Raw genomic sequence first — 17,281 nt, forward strand, 5'->3', positions numbered from 1 at the left:
TATGCATGGAATATAACATTCTCTATGGAACAATGAATGCACTGTTTTGGTTATTGGCAGTTGTCTTTGAATGGTTCTCAAGACTTCTAAATGCTAATAGGTATCCTGTTAGCTTGCTGGGACCAAGAATGACAAACTGATAGGTTTAAAGAAGAGAAGACTATCAACAGTTGGTGGCACACACCTTGAATCCCAGCACTCAGGGGGCAGAGGCATTGCATTGTTGCAGTAAATATTGGGGGTTTCTACCCCACTGTAGATCATATAATTCCCAAATAAAAGACATAAAACCTTTATATGTATAATTAGCCTTAAAGCACTAGAGCTGTGCAGACATCAACCCTCTATGTTATTTTGTCTACTTCCCTCAATAACCCTGAGATAGAACTAGCCACGTTCAGTCTAAGCTGCTTTTACTCCAACTGGCCAGCCCACAGGGTGACTAATTCTTCTTCCTCCCTCTTCAGGCCCCAATCCTGGGAACTAAAGCCCCACCTACCTCTCTTCTGCCCAGCTAGGCACAGCAGGCATCTTTTTGTTTGTTTGTTTGTTTGTTTGGTTGGTTGGTTGGTTTTTTTGAGACAGGGTTTCTCTGTGTAGTCCTGGCTGTCCTGGAACTCACTCTGTAGACCAGGCTGGCCTCGAACTCAGAAATCTGCCTGCCTCTGCCTCCCAAATGCTGGGATTACAGGTGTGAGCCACCACGCCCGGCTTCTACAGCAGGCATCTTTTTTCAACCCGTAGTTTTAAATTAAGGAAGAACATCTGCACAACAAAAGCTGGCTTGCTGGAGACTTCTTCACTCCTATGGGGCAACTAGACCTTGGGATAAAGATTCTTAGCATTATAATACATAGCAACAGACCAAACCTCAACAAAGGTTCTCTGAGTTGGAAGCCACACTGGTCTATAGAGGGAGTTCCTAGACAGCCAGAGTTATACAGAGGAAACCCTGTCTCGAAAAACCACGAAAACAGCAACAAAAGCCAAAAACAACTAAACAAAAAGTCAAAAATACTTTGTCAGTGGTGGTAGTGCACACCTATAATCCCAGCATGCCCAGCTCCTCTAGGGGCCCTGACTGGGTTTGTTTTCACTGTTACAGAATTAAAAGGCAGGGGAAAGTCTCTATAGGTAGCATCTGAGAACCCTGAACACAGTAAACAGGAGCAGAGAGAATCATCAGTTGAAGAGAGGCTTTTATTGAGGGTGAAGAAATGTGCAGAAGACCCAGAGAGATCTCTGTAAAGCAGAGTGGTGACTAGGGAAGCCAAGAAATCCAGTCTCCTCCTCCTCCTCTTCTTTTTTTTTTTTAAATAAATCTTTAATCTATCAATCATCTATATCTATCTATCTATCTATCTATCTATCTATCTATCTATCTATCTATCTATTTTTAGTTTGTCAAGACACGGTTTTCTCTGGCTGTCCAGTGTAGCCCTGGCTGGTCTGGATGGAACTCACTATAGACCAGGCTGGCTTTGAACTCAGAATCTGTCCCTGAGTGCTAGGATTAAAGTTGTGTGCCACCACCAGGCTGGAGTCTCTTCTTGAGGGTTGGGTTTGTTTGTTTGCTGGCCCTGAAGAGTCTTCCCTATAGGGTTGGTCAGTTTAAAGAAAGACAGGATGGCTGGTTGGTCTGCAAGTGCTGTGTAAGCATGTCCTGATGTGGCCTTGAACTTGTTGCACCATCCCTGAGCAGGAGGCCTGCTGCCGAGGAAGAAAAAGCCTACCCGTTTTAAGCTTTGTCTCAGCTCAGGAAGGTGTCAAAGAAGCTGGCCATCATGGAAGCTCACCATCTTTGTTATCTACCAGAGAGTTTATCTAAGGGCTACTTCCTGCCACTAGCGGCCCTGGCTCAGCTTGAGCGTCTAGTACAGCTTCTAGAATATACTGCTCCTCTCTTCCCCTCATCCACTGTACAGACTCTGGGTTCCCTGCTTTCCTCTTGGCTAAAGGAAACTGAGCCTTATCAGGGAGCCTTCTCTCCCTCTCCCCCAAGGACTTCTGCAGCCATTTCAGGGTAAATCCGGTTCTGTCTTGGTGATGACAACCCATTTCTCTTGACAGTGAGCATAAGGAATGGAGGTCTCTGACTTGATAACCCCGAGGATGGACAACTCCCGCTTTCTAGCTGGATGCTAGAAATCTTATGGGCCTAAGAAATAACTCAGTGACTGAGATTGATTGCTTTTCTTGCAGAGGACCCAGCTATAGAGCTATGGGCTGTGAACTCTTGACCTTCTGTCTCTACCTCCTGGGTGCTGCAGTCAGATATGTACCAGGCCCGCATAAATTGCATGGTTCTGCTTGTTGGGTTTAGAGTCTCTGCCCCTTTTGGGGTCTCTTGGATAATAAAGTGGCTTCCCTAATTTTTTTTCCTTTTTTCTTCTCCCCCTTTTCTCTTTCTGTCCTTTCCTTCCTTCATTTTTTCTTTTCTTTTTATCTTTTTATATTTTGAAACAGGGTTTCTCTGTATAGCTCCCGGTGTACTGGAACTGGCTTTTTAGACTAGGCTGGCCTAGAAGTTAGAGATCCACCTGCCTCTGCCTCCCGAGTGCTGGGATTCAAGGAGTGAGCCACCATTCCTGGCTGTTTTCAGCATTTTAAATCGCATATGATCTGTGTCAGCATGACTTTGTCTGATGCTTAGAATGGTCTTTAGACGAAATGTATTCCCTGGGGGGTGTCCTTGTGCAGTTTGGCGTGACTGCGCTTAAGGGCCTAGCGGCACCTCGTCTTCCTAGGACTTTTTTTTTTTTTTGGTTTAGTGGCATGAGACTGCGTTAGCCCAACAAAGCCATCCTTGTTGGAATCTTTCTCTGGCCACTGAGGTGATGCAGTTCAGCGAAATCCATAGATTGCGGACTTGAAGCTTTTATTTGCAAGATCCCACTCTTGGGGCGAGGCTCCGCCCTCCGGTGAGGGCCCGCCTCCTCCCTCCAGCCAGTCTGCGCCTCTCACACAGCCCCATCCGGGCCTCAGCCCCCCACATGCACACACCCCTCGCGCGGGTTGTCCTATCCGAAGTGGAACCTTTAAGATGTCCAATCAGAGCGCGTCTCTCCAGGGCCCCGCCCCGAGTCCCGGTGCTCCGGCCCACCCCGTCCCCGCCGGCCCGGTGGCGGAGGCAAAGCGCAGTTACTCTCTGGACCTCGGATCATGTCGCTGCGAGTGGCGAGGAGCGTGCAGGCTGTGGCCTGCAGCCTGCGCACCGCCCTGGCCTTCTGCCCGCCGCGGCCCTGGGCGCCGAGCGCCGCCGCCGTCCGCTCACTGCGCACCGGATCTGGTTTGCTGTCGGGTAAGTGTGGGGCACGTGGTCACCGCTCCTGCCCGCCCCACTCCCAAGCCTCCCGGCCGGAGCGACCTATAGCCCTGCCCGCGCTTCTTCTCGCTCTTGGGATCCTGGTTCTGCGGCCCTTCTCCCTAAATAGGCGGGAGAGGAGACGAGCAAACTTTGAACCCGGGGTAGAAAGGTGGAGCTGGGAGGGAAGGACGGCTGGACCCGCAGGTAAACCGGCCACTCGTGCCGGGCTGAGCTTGCTTTTAGGTGCACCGAGACCCTGAATGTGGGGAGAGCTTAGGTTTGCTAAGTGGACTATTATGATGAACTGCGAAGTGAAATTAAGCAGAAACATACTAAAATTCAGCAGAATGTATATATAAATGAATGAAAAGTCAAAGTACAGAAATAAAAAAGCTTTTTACTCTCCTCCCCCGCAAAGCCAAGAGTAGTGTTGAAGCCTGAGCTGTGAACCAGACAGCAGGCAAAGTGTTCTAGACTTCAGAGGTCTAACGACTGTAATTGAATCACTGATGTGTGCTGGGGCTCAAACGAGGCTGATTTGATGAACTGGAAATAACTGGGAGACCTGCCCATTATACGCGTTTGCACAGTTAGCTGGGAAACAGTTTTATGTGCAAGTAGTGGAGACCTTACTCAGGCAGCACAAATCGGACCGGCTGCTCTCAGTAAGTGCCTTGGGTCAGAAAGCTATGGAACTCAGAATGTCGATTACATTATTCCTCAGTGTGGAGTGCCACGTTGGTTCCTTTCTTGCTGAAATGTTTCCAGTTTGTCACACATCAGTAATATCAGTCTGTTACTGACTGGAGTACAAGGGTAAAGAAATGCTCAGAGAAGCACTCCGTTTCAAAGCTGGCATGGTGGGTGTCTTCTACTTGTAACAATGTCAGCCCTGCTGAGCTGTGAGTCCGAGGCTGGCTGGAGCTACATGCTGAGTTCCAGGTATTAGTTAAATATTGCCTAATATATCAATTCCCATGGTCTGCTTAACGACCTGGATTTTCATTTTTACCCTCTTTCAACTGGCAGGATTGTGCACAGCTATTATGCAGGGCACAGAGCCTTGTGCTTGTTGTTGATGTGCTTGTTGAAACACAGACATTATTCAATTCTGGTTTTTCCTCTTACAGCTGGGTCTTGGGCACAGTCTCTCAACTTCTCAGAACCTCACTGCCCTGCATTAGAACACTGGAGGCAATAACTGCCTCAGAGATACTGGGAAGTCAGGTCCTGTCACCTGCAGCTTGACACATTAACAGTGAATAGTGTTATTAACTATCATTGCGTGTGCACCAGATAGCAACACTGACCCATATTAAGTAAGTTATTGTATGAGGATGCAGTATCTTCAGTTTCAGCTCAGTTTTTCTGAGGCCCCAAACCATGGTGGGGTTTTGTTTCTACTTTCTCAAGGCAGGGTTTCTCTGTGTAGCCTTGGCTATTCTGGAACTCCCTCTGTAGACCAGTCTGGCATAGAACTCATAGAGATCCACCTGCCTCTTCCTCCCTGAGTGCTGGGATTAAAGGCATGCACTATTTTTGAGGTGTGATCTCACTTGTTCATCTGGTAAGATTCCTGTGTAGCTGGGGATGACTGAACACTGCTGGGACTATAGGCAAATAGCGCCAGACCCAGGTTATCAAACTGTGTTTTTCAAGGATTAGGAAGAAAGTAATTATTTACCTAATCTGCTTTCTTGAGTGAGGTCAAGGGTTAATGGAGAATTGTAACCTGTGGCTAAGCCTAGGTAGCATTCCTAGGCTAAAAGGACAATCTGGACTTTGAGGGCAAGTGGATCTGGGTGTACTGAGCTCAGAATGTTGCTGGCTCAGACAGACTAAAGCTGCAAAGTTGAAGCAGAACAGCGACACTTACTGTCCCATGGTGACCAAGGATAGCACAAAAGGATCAAATATTTGTAATTGTCCGCCTCTTTGGTCAGATGTTGTGTTGAACTGATGATTGTTGGTCGGTGATGTAACCAGGGATTCTAAGCCTGTAAGAGAATGGCAGCTGAGAGCCACTGTCACAAAACTGCATCATCTTTGACCCAAATCCCTTTTCCTTTATTTTTTAGCAGGGCTGGGAATTGAAGCCAAGGCTTTGACAAGCTCCCTTCCACTGACCTCCAGGCCATTTCTTCAAGGACAGGCATAAATCATTGCAGAATGCTAAGAACTTGGCCAAGTTAGAATTGCTATAGGAAGACTATTTCAGTCCATAGAACTAAGTGCAGTCACCTTAGTGAACTCTACCTAAAGGCTCACATCACCCTTTTATCTTTAAATCTTTTGGTTTTCATATCTTAAAAGCTTTATGCTATATGTGTCTTTCTCGCATGTATGTCTGTGCACCACGCATGTGCCTGGTGCTCTTGGAGATCAGAGAGGGCTATCAGATTTACTGAAACAAACCGTTACAGAGGGTTGAGAGCCACATGTGAGTGCCGGATCCCACTCCTATGGCCCTGTACAAAAGCAGCATATGCTCTGAACTGCTGAGCCATCTCTCTACTTCAAATCTTTTTTTTGAGACAGGGTCTTGTGTTGCCCAAGCTCCCTTGAACTCAAACTCAATTGATCCCCCTTTCTTAGCCTCTCCACCCATATTATAGCTAAGGTCACTGTGCCCACTGTAAATCAATCCCCTCCCCCACTGGCAGGATTGATCCAGAGCCCCACTTGGTAGACAACTTGTCTATTGAGCTACATACTCAGTCCTTCAAAAACTGATTGCTGTGTTTTGAGATTGTCCTAATGGTATTTTATTTATTTTTATATTTTTGGGTGTTGTGCCTGTGTTGGAGGTCTGTGCATCGTGTGCATGCAGTACCTGTAGAAGCCACAAGGAGTCAGAGCTCCTGGGTCTGGAGTTAAGGATGACCATGTGGGTGCTGGGAATTGAGCACGTGCAGCATAAATCTTAACTGCTGAGCCATCTCTAAAGCCATCTTAATGGTCTTACCATTTCAATCCTACCACCTCCTAAGTGCTAGGTCACAGGCATATGCTAAACTAAACTAACCAGCTAGACTTGCCACATTGCCACCTCAGTCCTATATTCCAGATGGGCTAGCTGTGTCCTGGCAGGCATTACTTTCTGCATGAGCAGGCTTGATTCTGCCTCCCAAAAGCTATCCCCCCAAGCCTGTCTTCAAAAGAATAGTCACTGAATAAACCCAGAAAATATGGTCTGAGGTTTTTTGAGTGACTTAGATTCATGTTAAAACAAATAAGCCCAAAAATGTACAAGGACTCCATTTAAGAGATGATCTTTGGAGTTGGAGAGATAGCTCTGAGGTTAAAAGCACTAGTTGCTTTTAGATCCCCAGAAGACCTAGGTTTGGGTAACTCCAGTTTCTGGGGATCTGACATCTTCTGGCCTCAATGGACTTTGCACACTTGTGGTGTGCATACATATATTCAGGTAAGGCCTACCTGAACCTACATAAACACCAGTCTTTACAACGTTCATCTCAGTCCATGTGGCTGCACAGCTTTTTAAAATGCCTTATCTTTATACATTGTTGCTCTACCAGGCATGGACTACTTAAGCAGTGTCAGTTAAATTAAACACCAACCCTGGAGATGTCTTAACCTTTTGACAGCCATGATGTTTGGAGGGCTTTGAAGAAAGGCTGCTGCTGTTTTTCTGAAATACTGGTCTTGTGTTTTAGTGCGTAAATTCACAGAGAAACACGAGTGGATCACGACAGAGGACGGCACTGGAACAGTGGGGATCAGCAACTTTGCACAGGTACTGGGCTGCCCTGAGTTTGTAACAGCCTGCTCTCAAGAGGTTTGGATTCTCTCCACCTTAGGGAAATGGTGCTGTGCTTTGGGCTCTTCTAAAGACCCTTAGGGGAAAATCAGAAGTAAAGAGGTCAAATGTACATTAGTTAGGGCTTTAGTATGTGTTACAAGGGATACCGTGTTTGGCATGGTGCACAAATCTGTTACTTCATACTTAGGCCAAGGCAGGGCACTATGAGTTTGAGATTAGCCTGTGCTAAACAGGAAGATTCTTTGAAAAAACAATCATACTGTGTCAAAGTAGGGAACATTATTTAAGTGTTTTATGTTGGGCAGTTAAGAGCAAACTTGAGAGCTTGGCAGGAAGTACCGTGAGAACACCTGTGACCAAGGATGGAAAACACAGCTAATGATGAGCACGGCTAATGCAAAGAGAACCTTTTTGTTTAACCGCCCTTTCTCTGTAACCCTAGCCATGCAGTAGTGCTCAGTGGTCTCAACCTGTGCATGTGTGCATTGAGGCAGGAGGGGAAATGTTGGAGAAAGTGCACAACTCCTCAGACATGCTGGCTTCTCAGGTCTCCTGGTCTCTGACACTTTCCTTGGCGTGGCTGTATCCCTCCTGAGGGGGCACAGCACAGTACAGGTTGTTTATCTACAGGGGGAATCACCTGTGTGACAGGTTCAAAATGCATATGATGCAGCCCGTCCGGGTGATGTGAGGAAAGCCTGGTACGGCGAAGCCGTGGAGACAGGACCACGAGGACCTCTGCTTGATGAGTCCATGGATCTCAGGCACAGGGTGCTCAGATCAGAGCAGCTAGGAGTTTTGTTTGGAGCATGAGGTTTGTGCCTGGAGGTCAAATCCAGCTGAAGCCTGACCACCTAAGTTTGATCCTTGGGATACACTTGGTGGGGGTGACAAGTGGGAACTGAGTCTTGCAGGTTGTCTACAAACTTTCATGTGTTTTTGCACACATACATGCAACACATGAACACACGTGCCCACAGAACGCCTAACATTTTAAATTGTTGCCGGGTGGTGGTGGCGCATGCCTATAATCCCAGCACTCTGGGAGGCAGAGGCAGGCAGATTTCTGAGTTGAGGCCAGCCTGGTCTACAGAGTGAGTTCCAGGACAGCCAGGGCTACACAGAGAAACCCTGTATCGAAAAAAAACCAAATCCAAAATAAATAAATAAATAAATAAATAGTTATTTTTGACGGGCTGTGGAGTGAACCCTGGGCCTCACATTCCAGGCAGGCTCTCATCCGCTGAGGTACGGCTCTAGCCTTTCCTTCTCATTTTGAGCTAGGCTCTGACTGAGGTGACTTAGCGGCCTTGAACTTGTTCTATAGCCCAGCTAGGGGTTTTGAACTTGGTTCTCCCCTCCTTAGCCTCTGATATGTGTACCACCAGGTCTCATCTAATCTTTTTTGTGCAATGGAATCTTGTTATGTAGCTGAAGCTGGCTTTGAACTTATAACCCTCCTACATCTGTCTCCTAAGTATTGGGTTTTAGAGATATCCCACCACCCCTGGCCCATTTTACATGTTTAAGGAGATATAAAGAAAATCAAAGAGCCGGGCGGTGGTGGTGCACGCCTGTAATCCCAGCACTCTGGGAGGCAGAGACGGGAGGATTTCTGAGTTCGAGGCCAGCCTGGTCTCGAGGCTGTCAGAGTGAACTCCAGGACAGCCAGGGCTATACAGAGAAACCCTGTCTTCAAAAAAAAAAAGGGAATGTAGCTCCAAAATATAGACTAAATTATACATAGACAAAATACAATTTGTCTCTTTCTTGTTGTCTGGCGGGGTCAACTTCTGAGACACTTTAATGTTTTTATATTTTAGGAAGCTTTGGGAGATGTTGTTTACTGTAGTCTTCCTGAAGTCGGGACAAAATTGAAAAAACAAGGTGAGTGTGCGTCTCACTTGGAATGCCATGGTCCATTTTCTGACCTGATCTTCATCTGAATGGCCACTCGTTTGCACTCAGGGTCAGTTAGAGTAATTTCGGGAAAAGAGAATCTTCAAACAGGACTGTGTAGCAGTTCCTGCGGGGTTCACTGACTTCCACAGGCAGTCTACAGCGAGCGGGTGGACGGCGTTCCGCTACAGAGAGCCACTGAGGAGCTCCTTTCTTTACTCGACTTCCCCCTCAGTGTGTGTATCAGGCTGAAGAAGGCCGTTGGGGCTGTGGAGAAGTAATGTCTCAGCAATCGCTGCCTTACAGTTCTCCACCCAGCTCTGGGTTGTTTATAGTTTATATATTGACACACCTAGCTGTCTCAGATCATGAGCATAGAGAATATCTACTTTATAACGAAAGTCAGGAGGTAGAGGGTCAACACTATCTCTTCACCCACAAAAAAGGATACTGAGGTTTCTGGTTGTAAAGGGAGCTGGTGGTGTAGCTCAGTGGTCAATTTGTTGGCTAGCGTGCACATGTTACCCTGGGCTCCATCTCCAGCACTGCAAAAGTAAAAGCTAAAATCTGCCTACCTTTGCATGTAGCAGAGAGAATCCAGCATAAAGTCAGCCTATTTTTTGTTGCTTTTGGGGGGCGGGTAAGATTTATTTTATTTTACTGTGTATGAGTGTTCGTCTGCATGTTGCATGCACACTGTGTGTGCGCCTGGTGCCTGCACAGGCTTCAGAAGGGCATTGGAACTGCTGTAGTTATAGGTAGTGTGGATACTGTGAGCTGAACACGGTTTTCTCTAAAAGCAACAGGTATTCCTCAGCCCAGAACCTGGTTTTTAAAACCTAGCCTCACAATTTACCAGTCATGTGACTTCAGCAAAGTTACAGAATTGACCGTGAATTATTGACATATATGATAGTACTGTTCATCTCGGATGTCTTGATTTCTAAGTATCTTTAATAGAATCTCCCATGCATACCCACTTTGATCTTGTGTGAGGCTTTCAGTTTCTCTTTGTAATAAGGGTTCTGTAGACTGAATTCAGGTCCTTGTGCCTAAGGCGAGCCTTGTACTGCCTCAGTGCCCTACGGAACCACATTGTACTGAGTTGGTATTGTATGTACCGAACTCCCTGCCCTTCTTGATGATTTTTTTGTTTTTGTTTTTGTTTTCTTGGTTTGCTGGTTGGTTGTTTTGGTTTTTGTTGTTGTTGTTTGTTTTGTTTTGTTTTTTTGAGACAAGATTTCTCTGTGTAGTCCTGGCAATCCTGGAACTCACTCTGTAGACCAGGTTGGCCTGGAACAGAGGTCCACTGCTGGAATTAAAGGTGTGTACCACTACTACCTATGTGGTTTTGGGGTGTGTGTGTGTGTGTGTGTGTGTCTATCTGTCTGTCTGTCTGTCTGTCTGTCTGTCTTGCATATGCCATGGAGCATGTATGGAGGTCAGAGGACAATTTGGGGCAGTTAGCACCAGACTTGGCAGCAGGTACCTTTTGTAAAGAATAAAATAAAGATAGGGTCTCTGTGCTGGAGCGATGATAGTTCAGTGGTTAAGAGCACTAACTGCTCATCCACTCCCAAAGGAACTCAGTTGATTCCCAGCACCCATATGGTGGCTCGCAACATCTGTTCCTCCAGCTCCAGGGCACCTGACTGTCATCCCCTCCACCCCGCCTCTGAGGGCATCAGCACATGCACACAGAATACATGCATAAATGTAGGCAAAACACCCATAAACATAAAAAATTATAAATTTTAAAAATGAATTGAAAGAACAAACAAAAACAAAAATCCAAGGTCTCATTCTATAGTCCTGCCTGGCTTCCCACTCACAGAGGTCCCCCTGCCTCTTCTCCCTAGGTCGGGGATCAGATGCCTGGCTCTTAAGATGTAGGCTTGGTATGGTATGAACAACCATGGCCTCTATAAGCTCATATATTTAAATGCTTGGTCCCCAGTTAGTTGTGTAGGATTGGGAGGTGTGGGCTTTTTAGAGAATGTGTGTCATTGGGCTTTGAGGTTTCAAAAGCCCATACTAGGCCCAGGCTTCTCTCTGGGCCTACGACTTGTTGATCAGACGTGAGCTCTCAGCTGCGGGTCCAACACCATGCCATCCTGCGTCCAGCACTCTGTAAGGAGTCCCAGTGAAGTGCTTCCTTTAAGAAGTTCCTCCGTCGTGGTGTCTCCTCACAGGGTGAGCAGTAAGGAAGGCACTTGGCGTTCCTCTTACTAGGTGATTTTGGCTCACTCTAAAAGGCAGACTCCCAGGAGGGTGCTGCAGTTCAAATCCTGGCACAGTTCTTTCAGCTTACCAAGCCCCTTGGGTGACCGCCTGTGTACCCATAGTTTAGGGCTCCTCCACAGGCCAGGATATGTGATGCCATGGGTAGTAAACTGAAAGTGTGCTGTGGCACTGAACGCCAACACACTGCCAGCGTGCCATTTACAGTGTGCGGAGTATGCATGTTCACTTTGAAGCTATCTATGCCTTTCTTGTACGAACTCCACAGCACCTTGACTATAAATAAAGACACTCAGAATTTTTTAGCCTGACTGAATGGGAGATAACTACTTTTTTTTTTTATAGTTTGCTTTTATATTGTTTTGTAACACTGTTTGTTTTGACGGGATGTCGGGGAGACAACTTGCAAGAGATGTCCTTCTCTCCTTGTACCTTGGTCCTGGGGACTGAACTCAGGTCCTCAGGCTTAGCAGCAAGCATCTTCTCCTAATGAACCATCTCAAGAGGTTTTTTAGTTTGGGGTATTTATTTTGAGACAGGATCTTCTTTAGCTCAGGCTAGCCTCTTAACTCCCTGTGTAGCTAAGAATGACCTTGAACTGATTCGCCTGCCTCTGTCTCCCCAGCACTGATTACAGTGTTACCACCACACCCAGTTTATTCAGTGTTGGGGACTGAACCTAAGGTGCATGAGTGCTAGGCAAACGCTCTGTCCACTGAGCTATATAGCTTACCGTATTTTCTGTTTTGGTTTGTTTGTTTAGACAGGGTCTTACTATGTATCCCTGGCTGGTGTGGAACTCACTTTATAGACCAGGCTGGCTGCAAACTTAGAGAGATCCTCTCAAGTGTTGGGACTAAAGGTGTGAGCCACCACTCCTAGACACATTTTGTATTTTGGGTTTGTTTTTGTTTTTGTTTTTTTGTTTCTCTGTGTAGTCCTGGCTGTCCTGGAACTCACTCTGTAGACCATGCTGGCCTCGAACTCAGACATCTGCCTGCCTCTGCTCCCAAGTGCTGGGATTACAGGCATGCGCCACCAAGCCCAGCAACATTTTCTATTTTCAAGTCACTGACTTGATGACTTGATGACTATCTTTCGCTGCTTCCTTTTAGAGGAGTTTGGCGCTTTGGAGAGCGTGAAGGCTGCCAGTGAACTCTACTCTCCTCTGTCAGGAGAGGTAACTGAAGTCAATGAAGCACTTGCAGAAAACCCAGGGCTCGTCAACAAATCCTGTTACGAAGACGGTGAGTTGCTGCTCAGAATTTCATTCCTACATTAAAGTAACTCAGTCAAGTATGCCTACAGCAGTTTTCTCCATGTTATAGATGAATGAACAACCTCAAAAGTGTAACCAGGGTCGTATAGCCAGTAAGTGGCAATATTAAGATTTGGTTATGGTTCTCTTTGGCTTGCTGCCTTGCCCCTCAGACTTTCCCTTTGGGGTTGGATGGTTTCAGATGGGGTCACTACATAGATAGCTCTTGCTGGTCTTAAATTCACAGAGATCCTCCTGCCTCTGCCTCCTAAGTGCTGGGATTAAAGGCTTGCACCACCATGCTGGCTTTCAATCTTTCTACTTCTATTAGTTCTAATAGTTAATGTTTGGTATGCCCTTAAAAACATATGTCTGTGCAGGTGCTCTTAACCACTGAGGCATCATCTCTCCAGCCCCAAGGTTTCTTTTTGTTGTTGTTTTTCTTTTTTTTGTTTTTCAAGACAGGGTTTCTCTGTGTAGCCCTGGCTGTCCTGGAACTCACACTGTAGACCAGGCTGGCCCTTGAACTCAGAAATCCGCCTGCCTCTGCCTCCCAAGTGCTGGGACTAAAGGCGTGCGCCACCACTGCCCAGCCCTAAGGTTTCATTTTAAAATATTTTAATTAAAAAAAGTTATTTGAGCCGGGCATGGTGGTGCACACCTTTAACCCCACTCTGCAGGAGGCAGAGGCATTCGGAGGTCTGAGTTCAAGGCCAGCCTGGTTTACAAACTGAGTTCTGGGCTGGAGAGATGGCTCAGCGGTTAAGAGCACTGACTGCTCTTCCAGAGGTCCCTGAGTTCAAATCCCAGCAACCATATGGTGGCTCACAACCATCTGTAATGAGAGCTGATGCCCTCTTCTGGAGTGTCTGAAGACAGCTACAGTGTACTTACATATAATAATAAATAAGTCTTTTAAAAAAAAAACAAAAAAACAACAACAAAAAAAAAAAAAACCAAACTGAGTTCCAGGACAGCTGGGACTATTAAAACGGAGAAACCCTGTCTTGAAAAATGGAAACAAGAAAAAATTTGTTTCTATATAGGGATATTTAAGTGCAAGTGCTCTCAGAGGCCAGAGAGGATTGAAATCCCTGGAGCTGGAGTTATAGGTTGTGAGCCACCCGATGTCAGTGCTCAGAACCACACTTGGATCCAGTGCTACAGCAGTATGCTGTTAAAAACTGAGCCGTCTTACTCCAGCTCCCTCCAATAAATGTATTGAAGAAAGAATGGGTTTATGTTAGAGTAACAACATCACTTAAATGGGGGCACAGTATTAATTTGAGGGACTTAAAATTTTACATTTTGAATGAATTTGACTTTTGAAAGGCAATTTGAACTGAGGTTTTGTTTTGGTTTCAGGTTGGCTGATCAAGATGACACTGAGCGACCCTTCAGAGCTGGATGAGTTGATGAGTGAAGAGGCATATGAGAAATACGTGAAGTCCATTGAGGAGTGACATGGCACCCTCCACTTCCAGATAACACTGGGCTGCCACCTGCCCCAGCATGCTTGTCTTAATCTAGTGGAGAATAGAGGACTTGAAATAGCTTCTAGCAGTACCGATGGGAGGAACCTGTTCTTGACAGTGCTCCTTAAGACCCACCCCAACTTCCTAATGGATGCGGCTAAACGCCGTGTACAGATTTTTTTGATAATCACCATACTAAGTATTTAGACTAGGGGTTAAGCTCTGGAATTTAAAATTCTTAAGATCCTCTGTGGTGAACAGCTGGGTTTGGTGACGGACCACCGTTGAATCCCAGCACTCAACAGGCAGATATTAGTTCCAGGTCAGTCTATATAACCAGTTTCAGACTAGCCACAGCTACATGGTGAGATACTACCTACTGGTTATAAGAATTTCACAATTCAAGATAACAGTAGTGCATCTTACATAATTTTGTAACTTGCCCATATCTACCACTGGATTTTGGTCAGAGACTTAGTGTGTTCTCATTGGAAATGATTGGGAATGCAGAGAAGTGTGGTATAGTGTCAGAGGCAGGAGACTGCTGTCTTTGTTTCGCCATGTGCTGTGTTGGTTTGTTTCCCTACCGTGAAGCACTGGCTTTGCAACACTGTGAGAAACAAATAAAACCCTCATCCTCTTTGTTCATCATGGCTTTTATTTGGATATTAATGTTTCATTTAGTGACTGCTAGTTTTAGAAAGTTTAATCTTAATAATAGGAAGTTCCTGTGTCTGGCACTAGGGATACCTCTGAGGCGTATCCTGCCTAACCATGTGAAACTATTAAGGAAAAAAAAATTTAGTCCAGGGGCTGAAGGGGTCAGTGGTTAGGATTACTTGCTGTTCCTGCTTCTCCTGCAGACAGCCTGGGGGGTTCAGTTCCCAGCACCCATGTGGTAGCTCACAGACATCCCTAACTCCAGTTCCAGGGGATCTGATGCCTTCTGACCTCTGAAGGTGTCACACAGGCACATATGGTACACATGCTCAGAGTGAAGTTTACCCATTGTTCTCGGCATGCACTGACCCTGTGTGTTCCCCAAAGGCAAATTCGTTTATAGAACTTGCAATAGTGGGAAACTGCATTCACTCTTTTCCCTGTGATGATAAAGAAAAGAACGAAATTATCTTCACTTCTCATCGTTGCTAGCTTAGAAAGGGAACAGGTGACAGCTGGTCAGCAGTGCACACAGTGTGTCAGTGCACATGGTGTGTCTGAATATTGTGTTCAGGTTTCCATGTAATAGCTGTAGACACTAGAACTTTCTGACACTGGTTTGATGACCGTTCTTTACAACTCAAGTGTACTTCCTGCCAAATGGGGTTTCTGAAGGCTGATGTGGCACATTCTCTAATACCATCTGTAAAAGTGCTAACTGGGAATTGGGGATTCTATGCACACTGATGTGTATAACAAGCTTGGGGGCTCTCAACACTTGGAAGGTGGATGTTGGGATCAGGAGTTCAAGATCCAAGGTCATCTTTGAGCTACAGATCCCATGGCCAGCCTGGGCTCAGACAAGCTTATATAAGAACACAGACAAACTCCATTACCAAACCAAACCAAACCCACGGGTGAATTCCCCCACCCTCCCAAGGGAAGTAGGTAGACTGGTCTATCCTCTCCCCTCCGACTGCAGCATGCAATCCTATACTTAGTAATTGCTTTAGCCTGGCTCTCAAGCCCAGGCTGAGCTGGAGGGTGTAGCTGAGGACCAGCTTGACTCCAGAGTTTCCTGCTTTCATCTTCCAAGGGCTGGATTAGAGGCATGCACCACCATGTCTGGCCAGACTTTAAGCTTTGGAAGAGTACTTTTCTTTTTGCTTTAGTCTTTTGTCTTTTCTTAACGTTGTTGGATGTTTTCAAAGGATTAAATCCTCAGAAATATAGTTTGGGGTGGTGGTGGTTAGAGAAATGGTTTAGTGGTTAAAAGCTCTGGCTGCTCTTCCAAAAGACCTGGATTCAGTTCCCAGAATCTCCTTGGATGCTTATGAATGCCAAACACCAGTTCCAAAGTATCCGATCCCTTTTTGTAACCTCCATGGGCACCAGGCATGGAAGTGGTGCACGGACATGTCAGTCAAAATACCAATACACTTAGAAAAAATTAAAGTTTAAAAAATAGATTGTTCAGAAGGCATGAAAACAAACAAAAAAACCAACGAAAGAAAACACCTTGGAGGTTGACTATGTAGGGTCTCGGTAGAACCACTAGAGGGCTCTCCACACAGTATCTGGTATGAAAACGATCAGAACAGCAGACTTGGTGCCTCAGCAGACTGGAAAATTTGACTCACCCTCTCCCTGCTTCCCCAATGCTGAGCTTTTCTGTGGCTGTTTAAAAGACTTTTGCCTACCTTCGGTTGTAAAGATTATGATTGGGTGGCCAGGTCTGGCACCACATGCTGGTAGTTTCAGCACTCAGACAGAGGGAAGATGTTGACTTGGAGGCCAGACCAGACGGCATAGTGAAATCCTACCTCAAAACACTGAGGAAATGGAGACACATCTCAGTGACAGAGTCTCTGTCTAGCATGTGAACCTAGAAAACAATGAAAGAGTGTGCCTTTATGACTGCCCAGCACGAGCATGGCGTACATACGTATACACAGGCAGAACACTCATACACATAAATTAAAAATACATAGAAAATTTTAGAAATACGTGTCATACCCTTCTATGTTACAAAATACACAGGGATAGCAATATATATTACAATGTGTATCATATATGCTTGTTAAAATATTCCCTGCCCGCCCGCCCCCCTCCCCCCGTCTGTCTGGAGGAAATATCTTAATGAATATTCATAGTCTAGAAGAGTACTTTGTTCTACTTCATAATATGTCACATATGTCACATCTTTAGAGGTCGTTAATGCTATAAATCTTTGCTATAGATTGTATATATATTGTACAGTATAGCATCTGTATATGTATATAATATACATATACAGATGCTATACTGTATATATATTTTATAATGATATAAATGTAAAAAGTTAATTCTTAGCTATTTTTTCCAAACGCCTTTGACTCACCGTGCTTTTGGAGACTTGTTTTCCTAATACTTCAAAAAGTAGAACAGCCTCGGAATTAGACATGGGTTGGGATGCTAGATTTACCACCCAATGCCCGACTTCAAGCCTAGGTTCCCAGCCTGGGGTGCGTTTTTCAGTGCTCAAAGGCACCAAGGGCAACATGGTGGAGAAGTGTGTGGGGGGGGTCCCCTTGCAAGAAACTGCTGCTTCTGCCCCAGTAAAGTGGGCAGAACCAAAAAGCACACAACAAGAAATCCTTCATAGCAGCAGGGGCGGA

The 17,281-nt window shown here is 45.7% G+C and overlaps 1 protein-coding gene across 1 annotated transcript; it reads left to right on the plus strand.

Annotated features, from left to right (window-relative positions):
• Positions 1–3,073: 3,073 nt before the first annotated feature.
• On the plus strand, positions 3,074–14,612 carry Gcsh (glycine cleavage system protein H). The gene is made up of 5 exons (XM_052167074.1): positions 3,074–3,301; positions 6,985–7,064; positions 8,915–8,978; positions 12,347–12,478; positions 13,855–14,612. Exons 1-5 carry the CDS (start codon positions 3,163–3,165, stop codon positions 13,950–13,952), a joined length of 513 nt encoding a protein of 170 aa, XP_052023034.1. The 5' UTR covers positions 3,074–3,162; the 3' UTR covers positions 13,953–14,612.
• Positions 14,613–17,281: the final 2,669 nt, after the last annotated feature.

The sequence above is a fragment of the Apodemus sylvaticus genome, chromosome 21 (genome assembly GCF_947179515.1).
Source record: "Apodemus sylvaticus chromosome 21, mApoSyl1.1, whole genome shotgun sequence".
Classification (NCBI taxonomy): domain Eukaryota; kingdom Metazoa; phylum Chordata; class Mammalia; order Rodentia; family Muridae; genus Apodemus; species Apodemus sylvaticus.